This window comes from Vidua chalybeata, chromosome 3 (genome assembly GCF_026979565.1).
Source record: "Vidua chalybeata isolate OUT-0048 chromosome 3, bVidCha1 merged haplotype, whole genome shotgun sequence".
NCBI classification, from domain to species: domain Eukaryota; kingdom Metazoa; phylum Chordata; class Aves; order Passeriformes; family Viduidae; genus Vidua; species Vidua chalybeata.
Window position 1 is genome coordinate 8,966,176 of NC_071532.1, and position 26,225 is coordinate 8,992,400.

Sequence of the window (26,225 nt, forward strand, 5' to 3'; positions counted from 1 at the left end):
TATTGACACTCAAAATAAAACCAATAGCAGTAGTTTACAGAGATAAGGAATGCTTCTGCAGATCCAGAAATCCAGCCAATCAGCTGTATGATAGAGGCTGGCTTCCATGGTGGAAATAAACTGGTTATCTGTGGGAATGCAGGAATTTCATCATCCCTGTCTAAACATCTATTTCACGTACAGAAGGACAAACAAACAAAACATTATGAAAGTAATACAGTATTTGAAACTCACTACAATAGACCTAAACAAGGCTATTAAAATAAAATCAGACTATAATTTAATTACTAAATCATTTAACTGAGGAGAATTTAAGTCATGCCTTTGTTTTAGGACTAGAGGACATAGCAACCCATGCCTATGAGTAGCACTACACACAAATATACACAGTTTTCTACTGCTTCAATTAAAAGTAACTAAAGGTCTTAAATGCCAAGGTGATGTTATATTCTACTCTAAATAGTGTTTCCTCCAAAACATCAGGAGCCACCGAGTGCAGAGTACATCAGAGCTCCAATCACCAGCTTCTAACTCTATCCTCCAAATTTTTGTGCCAAGAGATCTTCGGCAAAACACCGCTGCATCATATGTTGTCCACACACAAACACTGACAGAGTTTTTACAGCCCAGAGTCTCCAAAGTCCTGCAGAGACCACAGTAGCACCATTCCAATAAAACAAGCCAGAGGAGGAGAGTAAATAAAATTATTAAAAGACAATGAGATTTTAAAAAGCAGTCAATTAACAAAGTAAGTTCAGAGACAGGGTGGGCTACAAAAAAGCTCAATTAGATCTGCTAAAGGTAACAATTCATTGTGCCACCAGTCATTAAAACAGAGAAGCACTCAAAAGCTTAACTATGAGCATAAAAAGCTACATTCTTTCTATAACTTCATGGCCATTGTATTTCCTTTTTTTTCTACTGCTTCACAGTCTCTTATTTCATGCTCAGGACAACAATGCAAATGCAGCGACTGTGAGTAATCGCCAACACTATTCCCGATAGAGGAAACAGCAGTTGACCAGTTGATTACATAGGAAGCTCCTCATTTCCTTTGCAGTTCTCTTCATAATAGCAGAAATAATCTAGAGAAAGGTGTCTTGTGGAGGTAGCATAAAGACCAACTCCAGCGATTTTTTGTCAGAAGGAATTCAGTCAGAAACTACCATTAGTTTTTCAAACAATAGTTGAAATATACATACCCAGTTCAAACAAATAACTTGACTTATTATAATTGTTGATCATAACCTCTCAAATATTTTGGAGTTGAGTCGCTCATTAGAGTAAGTGTTCTGTGCAAGACTACTCATGTTTTATGAAAAATTATGATTCTCAAAAAGTAGCAAGGCAGCCCTTTTTCCAGCTGTAAACACTAATATATCATTACTTCTTTAAAATTATATAAGACATCTTAAATTATCATTTTGTTGCAATATAAGGTAACACAGAAATCTGGCTTCACTTTTAGACATAAGGGTTGAAAGGCAAGTATAGGATTGATTCAGCTGATTAAGTGCTCAAAATTTAAAGTAGTCAAGAATCGCTTGCTTCTCATTTTAGCATCAGAACAAATGTACTCTGGTAGGTCAGCAACCAAACTAATACTGCCCCCTCATTTCGTAGTACCTTGCTCTTTGTTTCACCGCCTGCTTACAGAAGAGTGAGGAATTTTCAGAGGGCGGGTCAGTCAGATCATCAGTTACAAGACTGGGTGTGTGGAGTTGGGAGGAGATAGGAACAATAAAAAGACAACTGAAAAGATGAATACTTAATCATCACATAGGCATCCTTCACATTACTACCTTCTTCCTCACCCTTCCTATCCACCCTAGTCTGGAATAAGGAACTTGAAAATAAACAGTGCATTTCTGTATTTCTGCATTGCTTAGTCTTGGTAGCAGCTTCATTCCTAGAACTGAGAGAGCAGATGATTACAGCTATTAGAGAATACAACTCAATAGCTCCCTTCCAGAGTTTGTTCACCCAGCATTAAGACTTCATGTTGTCATACCTTAGGCAGTCTCCCCCACTCACTGCCGATGACTGTCTTCAGCTGAGCAGATTCCACTTATGAAAGGAGACCATCAGAAGGGTATTTTTCTTGAGGAACTCACAATTCTGATCTCTGAACTTCTGGGGCAAACCAGTCCTGATCTAATGACTTCCCAGGGTGCACAATAAACCTTTTAAACTATGTTTTTTTTCGGAAGGAAATCCTAGACAAGCATCTGGATGTAGGGATTATTCAGCTACTTAAGAATGGCTAGCAAGATTGCATCAAAATAGATTCAAACATAACATGCAGAAAAGGTCACTTAAAGCTTCTTTAAACTTAATATCAACATATAAAATGTAATGCTGAGTTTCTGAGATGTTTCTTATTTGGTTTATTTCAGCTTAAAATTCCTATTATATTAATACTGGCCTAAGAACATTTGCAGGATTAACAGACTAATGCTACCCAAGTTTCAAAATAGCAACTTCAATTTTAACAGTAAAAATGCTCCATTGAAATAACAAAGTTGTTACAAATATCTGTGGCCAGACAAGATTATAGTCTACTTTCAAACTAGTACTTCAGCATTTCTTCCATCAAAAAGGGTATACTACCAGCATGCCCATTTTTCAGAATTCAAAACAAAGAACATGAGGCTGAGTATGAGTAACAGAACTAGTCAACACACCATACTGTACCAATACAGTTTTATACACTAACAATAATCAGGAGTGAAAGCAAATCTTTATTCCCAAAATCTTGAATTTTGTTGATATAAACACATATCAACAAAAATAATCCAGCACGGCTCATTCACTTGAACTACCCATTCCAGTAACTAATACAGGCATGTCATGTGGAGAAGGAAGAAGTACAGGAAGTGAAAATGGGAGCAAAACTGTGTGCAATTTACACAACTTACAAACACTTCCCGTCCTGCAGCACTGGGACCTCACCCTATCTCCCCTGAGCAATCTATCACACAGGATACATTGACAGTACATAGTTTGCTTGAGTCAAAGCATACATAAAGTGATTCTGAAACATTACGGTATTTTCAGTCTTGAAGATTGTGGAGGATGGGTAGAAGAATGCTGTGCTCAACTTCAAGAAGAATCTAAGCATTTCAATATTCAAAGCTATCAAGTACATGCCTAAATGTTTTGCCAAAGGAAATTCTTCAAGGTAGGGGTTTAGGTGGGGTGTTTTTGGTTTTTGCTCAAGTTTTTGAGTGGCTTTTCACTTCAACAGAATTCAACAGGGGCAAAAGAAAAGTCTCAACAATGAAAGGTAAAGTGTCTTGCAACAACACAGGCTCAAGAAATGGCCGGTTAGGAAGAAGCTCTGCTAAATAAAACGTGAGGATCTTGGTGGACAGCAAACTGAAGATGATTCAGATGCATGCCCTGGCAGCAAAGTCAACATCATGCTTAGCTGCATTAACAGGAGAAATACAAGCTTTAGGTCAAGTAAGACAATTGTACTGCTCTGGTTTTGCGCTGTCAGTACAGGAAGGACAGAAATAAGCTGAAATTCAGCAGAGAGCTACAGAGTCTTTAGGAGGCTGAAGAACCTAAATCTTAGGAGGTGAGACAGAAGGAACTGGGTTTCTTGCTCCTGGAGAAGAGCTGGCTTTAGGGAGACCTACAAAGCAACTCACAGGATCTGCAAAGAGGCCAAGAAGACAGTGCAGCAGTGATCAACAGGGCACGGTGGGAGCACAAGAAACACTAGACATTATGTTGAAACAAAAGCAGCCTTTAAACTGACTATACAGGAAACTTTTTTCACCATTAGGACAGTCACGCCAATGAAGGGGGGTGCCCAGAGTTACTGCAGTTATTGGTCCTTAGGGGGTTTTCAACACCTTAGGAGAAAGGCCCTCAGGGACATCAGGACTGACCTTGCTTCAAGCAGAAGGTTGGACTAGAAATCTCCTGAGGTCTATTCCAAATCAAAGGATCATATTTAAACATCTGTGGAGGACAGGCTCATTTTCCATGACTGTTCAGCTACAGAAAACACTAACTGTTACAGCAGCCAGGCAGGCAGATAGCCTTGATTTAGACATGACCTCCAACCAACAGGAGAGCTCCCAATACTGAGATGTGTATGTCTCAACAAGGGCCATGACAAATGAAGGGATGAAAAAAGCTAAATAAAGTACTCTAAGTGGCAGCATAACATTTGTAAATTTCTCTTCAGGTACAAGCCCAGCTGGTAGACATTAGAGACAGTAAAACCTATAGATAGTGGTTCTATTACACATAAGAAGAGTCATTAACAATGCAGTGCAATCCATCACAATTGGAAATAAACTGGAATGGGTATATACACCACAGAACCATCTAAGATTAAAGGATAATTCAGGGAGAAAGGAACTTCAAGAGTTTCCAATCCAAGCTCCTAGTGAAAGAAAGGTCATCTCTGAGGTCTTACCAGGCTCTTTTGCAGCCTTCTCCAGCCTACTCTTCAAAATCTCCATGGACAGAAACTGCACAACCTCCCTGTGCAACCCGTTCCACTACTTGACTATTCGCTGGCATTTTCTTTTGCAGAACACTTTTGTAGCTAGTGAACTGCATAATGATTTCACTTTTAATACAGATAGAATCAACTGTATGCCTGAAATAATAATTCTTTTAACATAAAAGTTCATTCTTTAAGAAAGATTACATAACCAAAAAACAATGAAAGATCAAAAACTCAAGAGAAACACAGAAATTTAAGGCAAAAACTCAGAAGAAGTCGCTTTGGGAAAAAAAAAAAAAAAATCAATATTCCCCACCCTCCTTACATCCTCAAACCAGTGATATTTCCATGGGTTCTACTTTTGGAAGCAGTTCAGTCCTGAAGCTCTAGACAAGCATCTGAGTGGAACGAGGGAAGTAATTTGCTACTATCAATACACATTTGTTGCTAACCTATAGTTGCTATAGGATATATGGGGCACAGGAAGGCAGAAGTGGGTGGAAATATTACTAATAATAATAATCACAAGCCAACCACAGCAAACAGCTTGATTTTGAGAACACCACAAAGCAACAGAACATCAGAAGAAAACAAACTCAGAAAGCGGGAACAAAAGGAAAGTGGGGTAGACCAAGATAAAAGAGAGATCAAGAGAGGAATTATCAGAGGGCTGGAGCACCTCTCCTATGACAGCTGAGACATTGGGGCTGTTCAGCCTGGAGAACTGAAGACTTTAGGGAAGCATTTTTATAGCAGCCTTACAGTACCTAAAGGAGGCTACAAGAAGCATGAACAGGGACTTTTTACAAGGGCATGTATTGGACAGGACTAAGGGGAATGGTTTTAAACTGAAAAAGAGTATATATTAGTTATTATGAAGAAATTCTTTACTCCAAGGTTGCCCAGCAAGGTGGTGGATTCCCTATCCTTGGAATAGTTCAATGCAAGCAAATACAACATCTTTTCCCCAAAGCCAAATTCCTCATATGTTCTTCTGAACGTCTGAAATAAGAAGAGAGAATTAAGAGAAAGCATACATATATCCTCTGTAAGGATATAGGTGTCCATTTTGTAAGCTGCTCTCTTTGGACCGATCCATACTAAAACTTAGATGGATTCATTTGCAACATCAAAGTCAGAAATGGTAGTTCCAGTATCTCTTCATTTTTAAGCCATGATCAAGAACTAGTGAACTTAGACATGTTACCCCCTCTTCATCATCAGTAAGGTTTATAAAAATAAGCTCTGAAAATTTTCATGCTTGTTTCAAGAAAAAAGTCATCTCAAGGAGCAGATTTTGACAATAATCAAGCCCAGATCAGATGCATTTTTATTAAAGCAATGAATTTTTTTTTTTTCCTTAAGTAAGATTTGTTCACTATTTAAATTCCAATCCTCTGGAATATACTTCAGCTTTATGAAAAAAAATGCTTGAAATGCTTTTTATTTTGAAAATACAATCTAATTCTTTCAATATATTGAAGTAAATTTTATACTGCCATTTTATACTTGCAGCTGAGGTTTTTTGTAATATGCCTCAAATATACAAAAAATATACCTTTTTTACTTGCACAGAATACTATTATTATACACTTTTAAAATATAGAATAAGAAAGTGAGAAGTATTTCCCAAGCAGGAAAGTAACTCTGCTCAGGGGAGGCTACTCATAAAAATGCTCATTTCACCTTCAAATAGTGCATTTGGTTACCAAAGAAGTATGTTTTAAAAAGTGCTTCCAGCTCTATTCTACAGATTTCTTCTAGAAGAGAACAAATTACTGGTTTTATCATATAACACTGGTTAACAAAACTGGTCTCTACAGCTCTGTTAATCAGGAGTTGCCAGAAGAATGTGTTTGCCAGTGTACTGTGCATGAACTCTCACTTTTAACCAAGTTCTGCACTTCTGCCCAGTAGTTAGTTTTGCAGCCAGTGACATGATTTGTGTGTTTAGTTAACTTCACTTAAATTCCCACCTTTCATCTGTCATCTCTACATTGCAAGAAACTATCAGAAAATTAATTAAATGGTTGCTTACTTTCAGACATTTTCTTGCTCTAAAACACAATTCTATCAAATACCCTTAATTTTACCCTTATCAAGGGACTGTCAGTTGAGTGGCACACAGAGCAAGGACAAGTTACAATGCAAACATTAACCCAGATGATTAACCGTGAACAGGACTATTTGGAGTTTAAACAGGCTCAGATTACAAAAGCATTCAGTAACTTGGTTTGGCTTACTCAGATATTAAAACATAGTTAATGAAGACATAAGTGATACTACTGTACGAGATTTCAAGTATACTCTGACTCACAGTGAAGCAATTTAGGCTTTAACTAGCTCCTGATATTAGCCAAAGTCTCTGCAGCAAATGATCAGAATTAACACAGCTGAAAAGTTATACCAATGAGGTCTTATCCTCTCATTAGTGAAGGGAGCATGACACAAGACTATGAGAAGATGACCCAAACCAAAAATTGTCAGGAAGCAAAGATAGCAGCATGTAGAAGTGGAAAAGAATTTACAAATCTAAGGAGCCTCTAGCTTCTTTTCCTTTTAATTAACAACCAATAATGTCTCCTAGTGTAGTATGTCTGCTGAGTACAGTAGGTATGTTTCTCTACTACTGAGGACAGTAAACTTTTCCAGACTTATTCCTACAAATATATTTTATTTGTATAGAAATAAAAAAATGAAACAAAAACCCAAACCCAAGCACATTTTATATAGTCCTAGTTAACACCATATTATTTGTTCTGGGCATTTTTTATTACTCTCCACAGTGAGACACAAACTTTCCTTATGATTAGGTACTTAGAGTAACTCATTCCAATAGATTTCATTTTTTAAATTATTATTGCAAAGCATTTGGGGATTTTGAAATTCTTTGTATTCAGTATGCACTTCAAAAATCTTAAAATATATATGCTTGCTTTAATTAACAGCTTCCAAGATGTTAGAATACCAGAAAGTTCCACATGTGGAAAAAGGAAATTATTGGGGAAAAAGCTACAGCTGTTCAGCCTGGATTCTTCAGCCTTAAGAGAAGGCTGTGTGGAAATGTCAAGCAGCCTTCCAATATCTGAAGCGGGCCTACAGGCAAGCTAGAAAAGGAATCTGACAGGAACTCCAATGACAGGACAAGGAGTAATGGGTACAAAAACTGAAACGAGGGGAAAGATTAGATATTAGGAAGAACTTCTTTATTGTAGGGGTGGTGAGACACTGGAACAGGTTTCCAAGGGAGGTTGTTGATGCCCTGACCCTGGCAGTGTTCAAGGCCAGACTGGATAAACCCTTGAGCAACCTGGTCTAGTTGGAGGTGTCCCCACCTGGCAGGCAGGGCTCTAACCAGGTGATTCTTAAGGTCCATTCCACCTCCTTGGCAGTTTGATTCCTCATATTTGGAACTAAAGTTACTTATTTACTGAAGTGAGGCAGTCTCATGTACATTTGACACAGAAGTATTTCTGAAACAAACAAAATCCCAAATATGAAAATAATTCAAGTTTTCTACAAAGATACATAACACTCTTCCTACTGCAGGCAGCTCCCCAATAGAGAAAAGGGGCAATCTTTGCTATACCATAGAACTCACGTAAGATTTAAACCAGAGATGGTGCTGGTAGATGACACTCTAAGCGTGATTAACTCCCTTCCCCCTATGTTTTATAAGGTGAAATCTCAAATTAGGATAACCTAGAGAATTGCATACATCTATAAAAATCTGGCTTCTCTTTCTGCCTCTGTAGTAACTACATTTACAACAGTTTTCAACCCATTACTTCATGTATCTGCATCACTTTTCCCATCCTACTGTCCTGGAAACATTTTAAGTAAGAAGGTTAGGTGTCTTTTATACACACCAAGACAGTTTATGAAGATCATACAGCTACTCAAGAGAAGTACAAGAGTACAGTACAAGAGAAGCATGATCTAAATAAATATCATCTTAGAATCACTGAATGGCTTGAGTTGCAAGGGACCTTAAAGATCATCTAGTCCCAGCTCTCAATTTTGCTAATAGCAACAACTTGGAGAAACACTCTTAAGGGAAAAAAAAAAATCAAATCAAGTAATATAGCTCAGTTCCAAACATACCTGAACAACCATTGCCCACTTTCAAGAATTAGACTTAAAATTGCTCATTGCATGAACAAAATGTGTCATAAATGTTCTACTTATAAAACTGGTTTATACAGATAGTCAATGCAAGGTAAAGTCAGACTACCACATTATTTTGTAATGGCATATACAAACAGGAAAGCTCAGTAACTAAAGAGAAAAGTCCCCTTGCATACAGCAAGTAAGCAGCTTTTCTGAAAAACAAATGCAGTAAGCTTTAGCAAAACCTAAACTTGTTTAAGGTTTTTTTTTTTCATTTTACCTAGATTTCATGTATGTAAATATAGAAAAATAATTTTGAAATAAACTAAACACCAATTTTAAAATGTTGTCAACATTTAATGATGTTTAAGTCAGATGGACATTGGGGGTGGAGAATAAGGCAGAGAATGGGCTGGCCGAAGCTTCTGAAAGCCATAGTAAAAAGCAGCATACAAATTTAACTGCTACCACGTACTTGTGGTTGCTGCTGAAGTCAGTATCATCAACACCACAGAGCTGGAAGTGAATCAAAGATATACAGTTCTGCGTGGCAGAAGACAGAACCCCATGACAGCAATCACATGATGGCAGTGATGGCAGGAAGAGGGTCAAGACTGCCCACTTCCTTTCTGTGCCTCAGAAGAGCTGAGAGGTGGGTGAAGAAGTGGCTGCAGAACACAGTGTGTGTGTACCTGTGAAAGTGTTCATCCTCTTTTACACTTGCTGAGGTGGAAATAGCTTCAGATTACTCACTCATCCATCAGCCACGACAAAGAACACTGCTATTCAACATTTCACTTCATGATGTATCAGAAATATGTTGGTTACTTGCAGGTTTCTCCTACTACTGATAACATAATGATATTGCTATAGAAGGAGACAGCTGACACAAGGAAAAAGGCATGTGTATCAAGGATCAGAGAAATTGTCCTGACCCTTTTCCAACATAAAGAAACACCCTACTCATCCTCAGGATCTGGATAAATTAAGCTCTACATGCCCTGAGTACCATCCTTATTACCTCTGAGGTGGTTAGGAAGGAATTTTTCCCCTTGATGCAAGGTTTCCTTCTCAGCAGCTAAGGAATTCAGTATAAGGTTAATCCAGGAAATTCAGTTTGTCTCTACCTAGCAGATACCCAGAAGAGATGACACAGGCCAAAAGCCTATTAAAAGGAATCCTCTCCAAAATAAGGGAAAACTATCTATGGTTATCACAGTATAGCAAGCTAAAAAGCACTCCCTTAGAAGAAAACCCATGTGTCACAGCCACCAGCAGCACACAGACTAGCTGGTTATAAACAGGTCCAACTGCAAGGCCACTCCAAACTACAAAGTCCACATGGCAGATGTACAGGACTTAATGGCTGATCTGTAACCTCACGGGAAACTTCTGACAGAGGCAGATAATCATAAGGCTGGTCTCTGAAGCCAGTGCAGCAGGATGAACACATTTGAAGACTGCTGTAATTAGCATTTTTCCCTGAAAGCAGAAGATTGGAGTGTCTGGTTTAATGTTGTGGATGTGAGAGTTTTGGTGCAGAGTGCGTGTGGGAGGAAATGAGGGAGAAAAGGTCTCAACACAGGTAGGTTTACTGAGAGAGCTATATCAGTACATTTATAATTATATACATGGATATTTATGAGCGTCCATACACACAAGAATGTTCAAAGACCTGGAGACAAATGTGGAACACTGAAGGTAAGACAGGCATTTAAGTAAGTGCTGAATTTCAAAAGTTTTTACAAACCATCAGTATCAGAACATTATACAACACTTGAGCTTCAGTATGTGACTGTCTCACATTGGTACAATGCTACCAATTTTTGTGCTGCCACTTGACACTTTATCACTCAAAATGAAGGAAGACTACTTTGAGAAGGCAAAGTTTTCAAATTTGTCTTATCTATCAAAAATTTGATGTACCAATTTTTTGAGTTCAAGCTTAAACTTAATGCAGGTGAGAAAGCAAATCGTGAAACAAAAGTATTCTGGAGCTTGTAGCAGACCACAAACAATTTACTTACAACAGTAAGAATTAGTAACTCCTTCAGAACATCTACTACTCAAGATACTGAGCCAGTATCAGAATGTTAGGAGATACTGTTGATTATTGCTTTGGAAAATTCTACCAGAATTTTGAACACTGTAAAATTTGAACACTCCAATTTCATCAGAGATCCTACTTTATAGGTCACCTTTAGTCAAAAGCTATGTTTTACTGTAAATCCTGACAAAGGCTCCAGGAGAGAGCCAAATCCTCTCTTCTTTCACTTTTCTTTTTTTCCTATTAAGTGGATAGAACACCTGAGACAGACTACAAACTCTGCTCATATATTGAAAACTTTCCAGAACTACAATAATGTCATCACTTTGGGCTGGTTAGGTCTTTGCATGCTGGTAGATGGCTTTGGTGAATGTACCAGTAGTCAGTGCATAAAATTACTTCATTGTTCTCCATTCCCCCCCTCCCCACCCCAGTCTACATATCAATCCTTATCTATCTGAAAACAGTTTGCTATAGGCATAACAAGTGAATTTATTGAAATAGTCTTTGCTGTGCTATGGCAACAAGAACAACTCTCATGAAATACTAGATACAGTTTCAGTATTGCTGGAGACTTTATCAAAAGTATTACAATACATCTCACACAAAACAAAGAAGGGCCTTGCTAGAGCATTTCACTGATTTTTAAAGAAGGAAACAGTCGTTTGGCCTTTTATTTTTTTTTAAGGCTTCAAAAAGCTAAAGAACTAGATCACAAAACGCAGTAATTTTAAGTAATTCCAGTTTTGACCTTCTTCACTATATAGCAAACTCTAGACCTAACAGGCAAATCCATCAAAATCAATTAGCAGGATTGAGCAATGGTTTCATTAGTAAACACTGTCTTTCCATCACCATTTTCAGATTATTTTCCTTTTCCAGATATGAAAAGACACTATTCTAATCTTTCAACAGCCAGAATACGTACGGTGAGTATTGAAAAAGTCTTAAAACTTTCATTCTGGCTACCCTGAAAGTAAGTAGCAGCCATGTTCAGTAAGGCTATCACTTTAAGTGGAAACAACTTACATGTTTCCCAATAAAACACGCAGCATTCTACAAGAAGTATGCAATGCTTGGATATAATCCGAACGCAGAAAATATTATCAAACTGTACACAGAAGGTGAATGCAAACCAGATTTCTCAACATAAAAGAAATGATATTATGAAAACCATTTTAGCAATGCAAAGCTTTCTAAAACACAACATGGTTCAATTTTGTTTCCACATAGACATTTTCCCAACCAGGAGGACACAGACAGCATTGTGCCAATGTTTTGTACATTAAGAACATGGCATAATTGTTTTTCCTAAAATTGAGAACAATAACAAAATGTTTAAAGAGACCTTTTCAATTTCAAGCTGCTCAAAGTGGAGCACCTTCTGGAGGACAAACAGAATGAGACCTTTTCTTGTTTTAGGAATTGGGGCAGGGTTTCTTTGTCCTTTGAACTCTTGCCCAACCATAGGCTATCCAACAGCCCCTAATTTTCATTAAGAAGTGAGATTCTGATCTTCCACTGGGTTTTGTAAGCAGTACAACATATGCAAAAGCAAAATGTAAATATATGTAAAAGCATGATACTGACATCAAATTGTGTATCTTGCATCTAAGAAATTAGAGGAGTGTGGACTGACAAATCAAGTAATTTAACAAAGAGAAAGCTCTACTAAACACATCATGGAATGCTTGAAAAGTCTATGCACTGAAATCTTAGCTCACAGATACTGCTCTGAGCAACATACTTTGTCGACCAAATAAATACTGTTGCCAGACAAATCATTCTTTTTCACTTTTTCACACTATAAAAGGTGCTCTTACTACAGAGATATTGAGCCATGCCCTGGGACACGATTCACCACGAGGAAGCCTTAAACCATGTCATCAGGAAACTATCACCTATCACTAGGTAGTGAGTTTTTGTGAGAACTTTCATATTTCTGAGTTCTAGTTAAGAGAGTGCAAATTATCAAAGTAGTAAGAAAAACACTGACCAAATAAAAAACCCCACCCTGCAGCTATTGTTTCATTCTGCCATCACTCTATAGCAACTAGTACTGTAGTGCATAAAACCATTCCAAAATATTTACCCAAGAGTTGACCTGGCATTAGGAGTCATAGCCAAACACACACTCAATTTCCAGTTCCGTAACAAACCAGCTGGTTTTCTAATGTCCTTGAATAGAAACACTATAGTAACTCTTATTTTTCTAAAGTTAAATCTATTTTATACTATTGTAATACATAAGTAAAATTAGAAATCAATTTATTATTATTATTAAGATATACCAAGCACCACTTAATAAAAGCTTAAAACTTTCAAAACTAATGATGTGTAGTTTCTGCTCTTCACTGGAAGAGGTGACATGAACAAACTTACAGAACTGTACACAATTTCATCAGTACAATCAAACTCTTACAGACTCTTCTATTAATATGATGAAATTCAAACACAAATTAAAATTCATGTAACCAAGTAAAGTTTACATTTAAGTGCAAATTTGCACTTAAAACTAACTCCCTATACTGATCTTCTAAATGACAACCCTAGTCCTAGGACGTTTTCCAGTTCTTACAGGATTCAAACTTTAAAGAGTAATGAGTAATCTACAACAAAATTCTGCAAGACAGACCAGGGCAATAAAGAGCCCTGTTCCACACAATGCATAGAGAAGTGAAGCAAGCAATATCTAGACAGAGGGTATCTTCATAGGAGACAACAATGAGCAGGAATCAGAGGAATGGGTCCCTAGTAAGAATATCTGCACTAGAAGATGATCTGAAGAGGAGTTGTCTAACTTACAGGGGAGCACACGAAGGCGGCAGATCTAAAAAATGTAATTAATTATAACAATCAATTGATAACCTTGAGGGCAACGCCTGTAACAGAAGATGACCATTATCCTAAAGCATTACACAAAATGGTTTTAGCAAGTTACATGTACCTAACACAAGAAAACTTTAAAGTCATACATAATAAGAAGGTATGAGAAAAACAGGTGATGGCTGAAAAAAACAATTAACTGTGGACTTCATGTCAAAGCAGATTTTTTTAGTCTTACTAGAGAACCAAACTTGACAGCAGCAAAAGGCAGAATTGCAATTCAATGACTGAAGGCAACCAACCACATGGAAAACTTATCCCTATGCTGAAAAAAGTTATGTTTCAACATTATACATCTTCATTATGCAAAAGCTCATGAGGCACAATACAGTCGAGGAAGATCACGTGACTGCTACTGAACTACTACAGAGTTTTATATCTATTGACTCAAGTTTTCATCTTAATATTATCAATCTTCCAGTCAGGGACGATTACAGAAAAGGAGTAATTTTTACTTGCAATTAAAGACCTGAGGGGAAAGGGGAATCTCTGTGTAAATTTAACAATTATGAGCCAAGTCATTCATGCATACAGAACAACTATCAATTACCTCTCTGGTTTACCCACCTAACAGTCTTAGCAGCAGAAATTAACAGGCTTTACCCTTTTCACAAGATGAAATGAGCGCCGTTCAATATCTATTTTACATGTAAATATTCTTCCTAGCCAAAAATCTTGAAAAATCAACAATTACCTAAATAGTGCTTTACTCAATAGACTTCAGAAGAGGCTTCCATTAGCATGAGGTTCACTTTGAAAGACAGAGCAGACACTCCATTATGTATCTGTATTATCTGCTAAATTAGACTTCTCTTAAATTCATCACAACATTTAGTTTACTAATTCACACTGGGATTCTCAATTCTACCTTCATCAGAACCCCTGGTCAAAACAGGGAGTTATTTTCTTTATGTATGTTCTGAATTTTGCAGAGCTACCATTTATTTCCCTTCATTTATAACAAAGCAACTACTCCAACAGATACTGACACAAACTCAGAGTAGTTTCTTACATCTACAGCCTTCCCACAAACACCAGTTCATTTCAACTTTTATCACCTTGCAGTTAAGTTTTAGCTTTTCCTACCCACTTTAGATGACAAAAGCATCTAGACATAGAGCAGAATTTCATTAATTACAAAGATAGGTTTTCCTCAAAAATCATGAAAGTATGTTCCATTCATCTTGGTTTACCTCTCTGAAAGATAAATGGTTTTGACAGAAAAAAACAAACTTGCACAAACAAAGCAAATCCCTTATGCATCTAGAGGACTGGAGGTTTTTCAGCTGAAAAGTAATGCTTGTCAATGGCATTTTAGGCGGGGAACAGATTCACACATCAGGAGGGAATTCTTAAAGCCAGTATGTCTGAATTGTATGGAACTAATTAGCCACTAGCCATAGAAATAACTTACATAAGGAATATTAAAAGCACAGCCAAAAACTTCTTCCTAGAATTATTTTCATTACTTATGATGTCTGTAGACTGCGGTCAATACCTTAATTCAAACTTATAATTGGGACTCTCTAAAGAGCACTAAGACTTCATTTGTAATGACTATTCACTTTGACTCAGTTAAAGGAAAACTGGTCTCTGAATACTCCTTCTGACGCACATGAGCAGGCCTGCATCCCTGACTTCTTTTCTCCAATCATTTTAATGCAGAACTAGAGCTCAACAGACTCAGTAAAGTGCAATTAGAAACCCAGAACCTCTAACTAATGCCTCAGTGTTTTTATCTCCTCTTGAACTGTGCCTGCTTAGTGGTACCAATTACTTCAAAAACATTGTGTTCACTAAAAAGCACAGACATCAATCCTCAGGATTCCAATCACCCTTCCAGACTGACTAAATATTAGCTTAAACATTTGTTGCAAAGAGACTTTACTTTCCATACCATAGGTTTGGCAATCTTAAAAAGACAGTATTTTCAGCTATATTACCAGCTTCTTGAGGTCTATACAGTATGAAGAGTTGCACTTGCTTAAACTACTGAAAGTGGTAGAATCCAACTAGTGGAGATGGCACAAGTATTTCTACCTTTTAGATGGTGTTTCCTTAGCTCCAGACTTGCATTTCCACTACTAGTATCACCCATAACACAACAGAGTATCCATTTTAAAAACAGATCTTTAAAAAGCCTCAGAGCCAGATTTTTAAAAGGGTGAGATCTTTTTGTGGGTGAGCAACCATGCAGATAAATAGCAGGGAGGTTAAAACCTAAAACTTCCCCTTTCTTATTGCTTTAACTACATTTAAATAACAAACTGGCATAACTACCATTAAAAGGCTGTAAGCTTATGTCGTATACCAGTCTTCCCTGTGACACTTAATGAACCAGAAAGAGATCTGAACCCAAAAAGTTCAGAAGACAAAAATTCCATCAGTCCTAAAATATCCTCCCATACAGTGCACTGTGCAATATTTTCTGTTAATAGATTGCTTACTTGTATTTAAAGCCAAAGAAAACAATATAAACATACTGAATAGACCAAACATACATAACTCAACACATGGAAAGTCAATATCAAAAAAAAAAAAAAAAACAAAACTAAGCAACCCGGAAAAAAAAAGCCCCACCCACATTCTGAAAGGTTATTTCTAATACCTTGTTGCTACAACTAAGTTAGTTTTTTCATACAAAAAATAATCAAATAGCCATGAAAACTTCTGAAATTCCTTTTTTTTTTATGATGGCCATTTAAAAGTCAAACTCTCAGGAGTTATTCTTTAATGCAAAACATGTTATTTGTCTAAGCTTTTTGATTAGACCTTTCTACTTTTGCTAACACAGAGGTGTATTAGTCTGAAAAAAACATTCTCCATCAGAAAACAAAACTACAACAGATCAATGTTTCTGACAATAATCCCCCAGCCCTTGGGCAATTGTTATAAAAAAATCCCACTTGTTCTAAGTGTCTGCCTCAAAAGAATTAAACGCAATTCACATTCCTAGACCACAAACCATGCTTAGAAAAAACACAACACTTCTCTTCTTCTCATATAACAGCTATGAAAGCATACGTTAAAGATGAAACCTTATTTTGTCATCAACAATAATTGTAACACCTAGTTCAGATATGGCATCTTATTAGATGCATTCCAACAGTGATAAATGCATAGTCTACAGTACCCCTCCATTCCTTCCTCTCACCCAGAACATCCATGTGCAGTTATTTTATGTAACAATCAACTCTACAACAACCAGTTAGCACTTTTATTAAAGGAGAAGGTTAAAAAAGCTGAACTGTATAAATGCAAATCATTTCCTATCTACAAGTTCCCACAAAAACTCTATGTACTTATTACAAAATCATTCATCTGAACTTACTCCTTTTTGAAAACTTTGGGTGCTGTAAGCGCCCAAGACTTAAATCAAGATCAAACCATCATTTTATCTTCTACTGCAAAAAGTCTTTTCAAAGTGTCTTTACTGTGTTTCTATGCCTGACCAAAAAGAATTAAAAAAAAAAAAAAAAGGAAAAAGTATCCACAATACTTGGTAATACTTGGAACACGGGCAAGGGGAAACAACTGAAGAAAAGGGTTAACATTCTGCTTCATTTTGAATCTGTTAATTTATCTACAAAAAAAAAAAACAACCATGATTCATCCCACCTTCCCCCAAACAGTCCAGTATGTTTCTCAGACTTGCCAAAGTGAGTAGCTGCCCCACAAAGTAGAGACAGTAAAGCTTAATCAAGTTTAAATAATGACCAGTATTACAGACATCTTTAGCAAAGGTCTGCACCTAGCAGCACTCCTGAAACACTGTCATTTAAACTTCTGCTAGTAGATGCAGAGTTTTGGTTTTGTTCAATTATAAATTTCTCAAGCCACAGAGCTTCTCTGAGCTACTTTTTGAATAAAAAGAACTTTAAAATTTCAGAGTAAAATAATGCAAATTAATGGATTTCTCAGAACAGCAACAATGGTTCAAATAGGTAAATATCTAATAAATTTAAAAATTAACACTTTGCTCTCAAGCATGAGTCCACAAAATATTGCAGTGAAAGCTAGTGAAGATATGAAATCCCCACTCCCAAGAAGTCTTTCAGCTTTCCACGTGATACAGAGAGAGGAATACTCAACTTCGAGCACGCAACAGAAAGTTTTCATTTTTGTTTTGCTGGGGTAAAGCAGCTCTGAATGACTTAGTTAACTATTAGAGTCAAAGAGAAGTTAAGAAAAAGTTAGTAACAGAACTCAAAACGCCCTATCCAAGGCTTTTGCCCCTCAATGTCTTACATACCTTAACAATTTGCTCCTGAAGTCTCACAAGAGGCAAGTAAACAAGATCTCTAATCCTTTAGGACTAGTCTACTCAATAAAATATTAACAGGAATTCAAACAGATTAATTTCATGAACCACTTCTCTGAAAAAAGTCCCACACATTTGAACTACTTTCAAAATACCGCCCAACCTTCAAAACAAAGTCACATTTTACACACTTCAGTAAAGCGAAGAGGATCTAATGGAGTTGGAACAACTATCTCACCAAAGAATTAGACCATTCAAACCAATACCAAGGTATATCAGTCAGTCACATGTGAATTCCTTCCACTGTCACTGCATAATCTATACTCTCAGAACCCTAGTCAATTTACATTAGATTTCACTTTTCCTTTGCTTTACCAGAAATATAAATCTCTCTGAACCCCACTATTAAGGCTGTGATTACCCCCTCTGGAAAATCCTTACATAGGAAACTCTCTTACATAGGAAAGTTACAAGACAAGTCACTTAAACCAGGTTACTTTCACTGAGGGAATGCCTGAAGAATCACTACAAGGCACCAACCAACTCTACTGATACATCCAACCAGCAGCTCCTGGATGACAGTCTACAGTTCGGGCTACAAAGTTAACCCAGCAGGTTAACAACTATGTCTGGACAGTTTAAAATGATTCAGTTTGACTCAGCTCAGACACACACAGCCAAAAGTCATATCCAAGTTACTGCATCTACACAGATGCAACATTTGCTGCAGTCTCTACAAAAAGCAAGATATGCCTTATGATCAAGCTGAGCCTGGAAAAACAGGGCAACAACAGAGGATTTCCAGTTCTCAAGGAATCTAGTAAAAGGGTTTTCATTTAAGCTGATAAACAGTACAAATGTGAATCACACCATCTTCTATGTTGAAAATATCGCCAAATTTGTGTCAGGGTAAGAGTGAAAATAAATGCGAACATTCGTAAGTGTAATTAGCTGGAAGGAAAATATACTTTATCTATAAAACTGTTACCTGCTGCCAGTTTGATGTAAATGCACCTGCAGTCTTATCAAATGCTTTTAGAACTAGTAGGCTAAAGAGCTCATACATTCAAGGATATTATGCATGCACTTCATTTTTTACATTCAGTAGTTCAACTGAAATATCATCACTGACAGTGGTGAGTATGCTCCTATACAGGTTCAGAGCCTTAACTGCAGAAGTGTAGAGTGAATGCAAGTAAAATTATTTTTTCTTTCAATAATAACTATAATGAAGCTGGTGACTTTTGTGCAAACTCTAGTTAACTATGACAATAAATATGCATGGCTGACCTAAAGAAAGTATGATTTGTTAAACTACTTACTAACAAAACCACAGAAACACAGTCTGCCGTAAACACAAAGGAGAGAGACTGGAGCTAGGATGCACTTGGAATGGACAAACACATCAATAAAAAAGAAAGTTCAGCCACAGGCAGTCAGCAATCAACCTGCAATTCCGAAAAAGACAGTGCTATGTTCTCAAACACAATCATGAAAGCTTCTTGACACTGGCTTCAGCCCACTTTTTTGAAACAGTAACTGTCAACCAACAATGACATTGTTAAAACCTAAGCAATGCAATCAAGGAACTCTAATTACGATAAATCTTGGAAGATGTAGGGAATGATAAGAGAAAACTGTCATCTTTGTGTTCAAGAAACTGTCTGCGATGAGCAGAACTGAAAATACCCGAAGGTGTCGTAGCTCCTAATCTTAGAATTTCTTTCAACACTTTTTCGTGGCTCTGCTAGCAGTCCGTACCTGGGTGCAGAACAGGAGCCAGCTCCAAGACCAAGCCAACGTGATTTCTCAGAGGCTTCTGTTAATAAACAACCAGGGCCAGGCCAAGAGCAAGTGTGAATTTCCTCCTTTTCCCCGGGAACACGCACATGATCAGCCTCCACCCTCTAAGCAGGGAGCCCGCTGTCACACACAAACAGGGCTGTAACCTGCGTCCCCAGCCCTCCCCCTACCCCCCCCTCGCCGCTTTCAAACCAGACGCGCAGCACGAACCAGCCAAAGGGAACATGACAAGGGGCAGCGGGAGGGTGTGGTTTGACTATTACATTTTTATTTTTTTTTAAAAAAGGACAAAACCCAGCCTCTCTAGGCCATCAGAAACACCCACTTCATTAGGCAGATATTACCCGCTGTGTTTTTCCAGTACAACATGTGAACTCGGGTCTACGAACCTGCTCCTGGTATTTACTTTAGGCGGCGGGCTGGCAGCCTGCAGGCTCGCAGAGCCAAGGCGCTCCGTCCGTCACGCCCTGGGAAAGCCAGTCCGGGGATTGCACCAGCAACCCGGAGAACCGCCGGACTATAAGCGGCAGGTTGCTTTTTAAGAGGCGCCTTCTGGATAAAGACGAATATTTAAAGAAACAAACAAGCTAGCAACAAAAAAAGCGCTCAGCACCGAGATTCTCAATCCTCCTCCACCAGCCGCCTGTATGTACTGTGAAAGTCACAGACAGACAAAAAAAAAAAAAAGCCCACGGAGATACCCGGTGTCGGGCTCGGGACGGGGGCAGCTCCTGCATTCTCGCCCTTGCCCGCTCCCTTTCGCCACCTCCATCTCCCAGCGGGTTTCTCCCCTGCCTTGGAGCCGCCTGTCCCGCAGGGTCAGGCCGGCATGTGCCTGCGGGAGGGAACAGAGGGAGGAGGGGACGGCTCCGGCCCTGCGCTCCCTTCCTCTCCCCGGCCGCTGCAACCTGTCTTCACCCGGGCACGGCGAGGGGCCCTCTCTGCCCACCGAGGAGCGGAGCCCCGGCCGCGGCCAGCGCAGGAGAGCCGGGGTCCGAGCCTCCGGCCGGGGCGGGGGGCGGCGCGGAAGCCCGGCTGCCGCGGGGCGCGGCCTGGCCCGGGCGCGGCGTCTCACCGGGCCGGCCGGGCAGGAGGCCCTCGCCGGGGTCGCTCACCTCGGTGGGGTCGCTGATCTCGAACAGGTCCAGCCGGTTCGCGTTCCAGTGGTTGATGATGTCGGCGAGTTTGCGCCGCTCCTCCTCCCGGCTGCCGCCGCCGCCGCCCGACATCCTCGCCGAGCCCGCCGCCGCTGCCGCCGAGGAGCCGAGCCGGAGCCGGGGCCGGGGCCAGGCCCTCTCAGCCGAGCCCCGGACGGAGCGGGGGGTCCCTCAGTCCCGGCCGAGCAGGGGAGGGACCGGCTCTCCCTGCGGCCACTGCCGGCTCGGGCGCCGCGGAAACGCCCCGGGATTGTGCCGCCGACAGCGATCGGCCTCGGCGGACAGTGGAGAAGGAGAAAAAGAGAAGGGGGAAGGGCGGGCAGGGGGCGGGGAGGAAGAGGAAGGATGCCCCGAGTCGGCAGCGCCCGCCGTATCTCCCGGCTCGGCAGCGCCTGTGGCCGCTCGCCTGCCCTGAGCCGAGCGAAGCCACCGCCGCCGCCTTTCTCCGCCCCGGGATCGCCCTCCCCTCGCTTTCTCCTTCACACACCGGCCGTGCGCGCCCCCGCCCGGCCGCCCGCCCTCCTCCTCCCCTTCCCGGGCGTGTGCGCGCCTGCGCGCGCTCCCGGCGGCCGTCGCCTCCCGGCGGCGCGCGCCTCCGGAGAGTGCCCTCCGCGTGCCGCCTTCCCCTCTCGCTGCCCTGCTCCCGCCGGCGTCGGGAGGCGGTCGGGATCCGGCGGTGGCCGGGGCGGGGCGAGGCGCGGCCAGGTGCAGCGGCAGTCCCCGCCCGGCGGCCGGGGACACGCAGCGGCGGGGTGAGCGCGGCCCGGCGGGGAGCGCGACGCCGGCAGGAGGCCCCGCGGGAGAAGCGGCGGGAGCCCCGGGCGCCGCCTTAGCGGCGGGGCCCGCGGTCGGGCCGCGGCACCAACAAAGAGCCGCCGCGGCCGCGGGAACAAAGACCCTGCGGGCGGATCCCGGCGCGGCCCCGCCGTCGCTTCCCCGCGCTAAGGCGGGCGGAACGTCGCCGCTGCCCAACCCTCCCTGCCCGCCGGCGGAGGTCAGGGCGCACGGCCCGGGGGGTGGCTCCAGGTTAAGGCCGCCCCTTCGCCCCGGGGCCCTCGGGTCGCCGCGGTGCCTCGGCGTCTCCCGGCACGGCCAGGGGAGCGACGCTCCCACTGCTGCTCCGGTCGCTGCTGCGTTTGATAATGGTTATGGAGTGCCTTGGGAGCGCCGCGTGAAAGGAATTGTCTAAAAAGGCTGTATTGACAGAAATTTCCACAGCTTGAGATAAACCTGATAAGAAGTTAAAGCATCAGATACGTTTTAATGGATTTTAGACACGTCGTTTTTCTGTGGTTTCTCACAAAACGTGTCAGTTGGCCCGAAGAGGCATCGCCCATTGTGTAGACGTTGGAATTCAGTCCAGCTCTGGGGGTTTGGCTTTGTTTCTTAACCCGCAGAAGTAATGCATCGTGATAGTTCAGCGGTCATATTTGTTGTGCTTTGGGCATCCTCTGAAACTTAGTACTTGAACAATCCTGTTTGAACTCGGTTGTCCAAGTGTGTATCTTTTTTGGTTTCTTCGAGTGGTTAAAAAGGGGGAAATACTGTTTCCTTTTAGCATACCTTGCAAAGTATTTCAAGTTCCTCTTTGCTGAGGGAGTTCAGAGGAGTGAGTTTTGCTGATGAAGTTTTGATTTGGCAGATTCCTCAGAGGCCTTGTCTACATTAAGCAATTAAATTATTGTTTTTATCCAGTAGTTCAGCACCTGTATAACTACCAGAAGTTCTGGTTTTACAGGTGAAGGTCAGTTATACTTCTGCCCTACATATGTAACTGTGCCATATCCGAGGGTGTAAGGGATTCTATTTCTTGGGTCCCAGACTTTGGAAGATGTTGAAAGCTGGTCTGAGCCCTTGGAGAACTTAGCGGGAGTTGAGGGAGACACACAAAACCTCAAGTTCTTGTAGTGCCATCATACTAAAGCTATACCGTATTCCTTTTAGACATAAAGTGTAGAGAAAAGGAAAAATCAGACATAACCCTTCTTACATAAAAGGAAGGGGGAAAACAGCCTGAATTTTTTTTCCCAAATCCAGAGTGTGCTACCAGATAGCATTTGATGTTTTGTAATGCCTCCCATAAACCAAGTATCGCATCTGTGATGTGATAGCACACCACCCAAGGCAGATATCTCCGTGCTCTCTCACAGATGACATTTGCAGAATGTTGTGCTGGTTTGTATGCTTGTTTCTGTCTGCATATTGGTGAAGTGGATTGGTTCAATTCACAGGGTGAGAAACTGGCTGTATTGCTTCAGGATTAGAAAGGAGACTTAAGTACAGAGTGTGCATAGATGGACATTTTGCTGTTACAAGCTACATAGATAAAATTGGTTTTCCTGGGGAAAAGACATGGTTGCTCTGGGAAAACTGGCTACTGAAAATAATTGATTTAGTGTTGCTGGTTTGATTTAAGGAAAATACTAGTGTAGACAAAAATTTAGATGTCTGAGTGAACCAGCAGGACCAGCATATAGAGACTATACTGCAGAAGATAAAACATAAGCCCTGATTTCCTTGGAAAAGCAAGTGTGCAGGGAACTAAAGCATTAAATTACACTGTACCAGCTAGTTTTCTGTAGAAAATATGTGCTGTTTTATTTGCAGTCCCTATTTTTTTTTCATAGGGCAATTGCAATGAGAAGTAAAACAGCTGCTGTAAAGCCTGAAGAGTGACATGATTCCTGTGAACAATTGTAATAATAAAAAAAAAGAGATATTTATGAATGGAAAGCATTATATGTATAAAATGTATTATAAACAGGATTGTGTGTTTGACTATCATCAAGGCATCTTCCATTTAAGATAATGCATAAAGTTACTTGAAACCATTAAATTAAATTTTCCTCTCTATTCTTTGTGAGATTTTTATCATTTACACAGTGAGAAGACAATCCTATTTGAGGAGTTTCCAATTCAGGCTATCATTCCTGCAGGTATTCCCACTGAAGCTGGTGGCAGAGTTAAATTTAAGTCCTTAGAAGATCACACACTTGATAAGAAATAATAGAGTAAGTAAAGCAAAAGAATGGGAAACAAAAACTGCTTTCCTTGCAAGTGATGGTATTTTTTAAAAATTTCTTTTCTTGCTGAACAGTGTTCCTTTTCAAGGTGCTAAAGATAACTAAGCTACTGTAAGCCATTATTCTGATTGTTTGTTCAGCACTCAATATATAATATGCATTTTACAGAACAACTAAGATAAATGCCCTTCCCTGTAGAGCTTGCAAGCTAAATTTTGTCACAGGTGAGAGCACCAACTAGAAGAGAGAACCATAAAGAAGAAACATAGATATACAAGGAGGGCTTTGCAATCCTCTTAATTCCCTGGACATCACAAAGTCACAAGTGCCCATGTGATTACCTGCCACAAGGGTCTGTCTGCTGTCTGTGCAGCTCCTGTCATTAATCACATTGGCATATGCTGGTCCCTGTGGGATCTGATGGTTTTGAGCAACAACCATGTACAGGATCCCTTTACTTCTGCTTCTGGGCTAGTGCAGTCCATGCAAACAGTTCTCCTACATAGGGAAGGTTTGCATGAAGGTAGTGTCATGCTCTGCTGGTCTCCTGGCTGCTCGCCAGCTGCCCATATGGTTGCCAGAATGCAGCATTAATTTTCCAAGGTTGCATGCATCTGATGTATAGTGCTACGCTGTGTAAGTCAGCACACTACTGAAAGTTATAAATTCATATGTAAGACCAAAATTATTGAAGTAACCCTTGTCATGCCTTCCCAAGTCTGCATGTGTTTTGAAAGCAGAGGTACCAGAGCTGTAATTTGGCATAATGCAGTGCAAAACCTTATGTTAGAACCTTGGTCATCAAACTGCAGTCTCTACATAGATGACACACCCACTGAGGAAAATAACTTTTCCAGGATAAGGATTGCAGCTTTGGACAATATAAGCACACATAAATCAGGGAGAGAAAAGAAGTTTTTTAATGCTCCATTATCTTACCTAGAAGAATTGCAGACACTGTATACCTCAAAGTATCAATTTCATACCCAAATTGGTAAATGTAGTATACACAGGCTATGTGAGCAAATTCATGTTACACGAAAAACCTTTACTATGAGCTTAGTTCCTGCTTTTCTTAGTGTATTAAGGCAGAAGCCTATATTTAATAACCTTGACCTCTTTGAAATACAAGTAAGAAGGGAAAACAGAGGAAGTGTGGCAAGTTATGTAATTGGGTTTTGGAAATCTTTAGGTTTTTCAGTTCAATTATCCTCGCTCTAGTTTTGGGCAGGGGGAAACACAGAACTGTATAAAATGGCAGCTATCTTAATAAATATATCTTACTTTTTGGTTTCTGTATGGATGAAAACTGTAAAGAAACTTCCCTTAAGGAAGATGCTTCATTTTTAGAATGTATACATCTTTCAAAATAATTTACTAGTAAATACTTCCTGGATCAAAACATCTAGAGTTATATTTGTACTAATGAAATAGGCAATGTAAAGACCTTTCTCTACCCTACAGCCAGCTGACCTAGCTTGACCATCTCCATAGTTTAAAATTGTTTTAGCTCTAAAATAGAGTGGCTGCATGCAAATTGCCTGCTGGAGAGGTCGATGGCACATGCTCTTTCCTAGTCCATGCCCAGGAGTCTGGCTGTGAGTTAACCATTTCACAGCCAGACTTAGCTAACCATTTAACTGACAGATAGTTGGGCATAAAGGAGTTTATCTGGATGCTGAAATGGCTCAGGGGACCATTTAGCAGTAGAGAAAGAGCCTGGGAGCTCTTCTTGTGCATCTGGCTTCAAGGCAGGGTCCTCTGCTGGATGGGGTGCTCAGGGATACCTGTGTTTGTAGGTTCAGAGCAGAGACAGCTGTTGTCCTGTCTTTGCTGAACTGTGCTGTGATTCATGTTCAGCAAGGTGGATGAGAGTCTGAGTATGCTGTAGCACATAGGCATTCAGGTTTACTGCATCAGCAAGATGTGTGTTTGTCCTGAGGTGAACAGCTCCTGGAAATCAGAAGCACACGGGAAGAGAGGTGGGTCCTAGTAAGAGGTTACCACTCAGTGTTATCCTAATACTGCAATACCTGCTAGATTCATTTTCAGATAAATACTGAATGTTTTTCTTGAAAACTCTTTACATCCAGGGAGTGTTTTTTTTCAAAGCAGAAGTATAGAGGAGAAATTTAGTGACTGGTATACACATTAGATTATCAGATTATATCTCCTGGCCTTTTCCAATATAATCTAAAATGAAATCAGTTAAAGCAAAGTTCAGAGCTGCTGCAGGTATGAAAAAAGCTTTCTGATAGTTTTTATTTTTAATTACAGATCTCTAGTTTTTATTTTTAATTACAGATCTCTAGTTTAAAGTATTTTCTTGCCAACTGCTGTGTTGTGAAAAAAAGATGAGAAATTGGCTGGCCATAAGAAATAGAGTCTATGTAAAATTCCCAAGTGGACTGTGTAAATAAACTGACATCTCCTGTCTCCAGAAATTTAGCTAGTCTCTCTGTGTTATACA

The 26,225-nt window shown here is 40.2% G+C and overlaps 1 protein-coding gene across 15 annotated transcripts in view; it reads right to left on the reverse strand.

Annotated features, from left to right (window-relative positions):
* The window catches only part of AFDN (afadin, adherens junction formation factor), a 116,186-nt gene extending 95,105 nt beyond the window's left edge, over positions 1-21,081 (reverse strand). For all 15 annotated transcript variants that reach the window (XR_008429890.1, XM_053938115.1, XM_053938111.1 and 12 more), the window contains exon 1: positions 20,691-21,081. Coding sequence is in view for 14 of the 15 variants with exons in the window: in XM_053938115.1 (XP_053794090.1) it covers positions 20,691-20,804 (114 nt within the window). In the remaining variant the exon portion in view is untranslated. The remainder of the gene's footprint in view (positions 1-20,690) is intronic.
* Between the last annotated feature and the right edge of the window lie 5,144 nt (positions 21,082-26,225).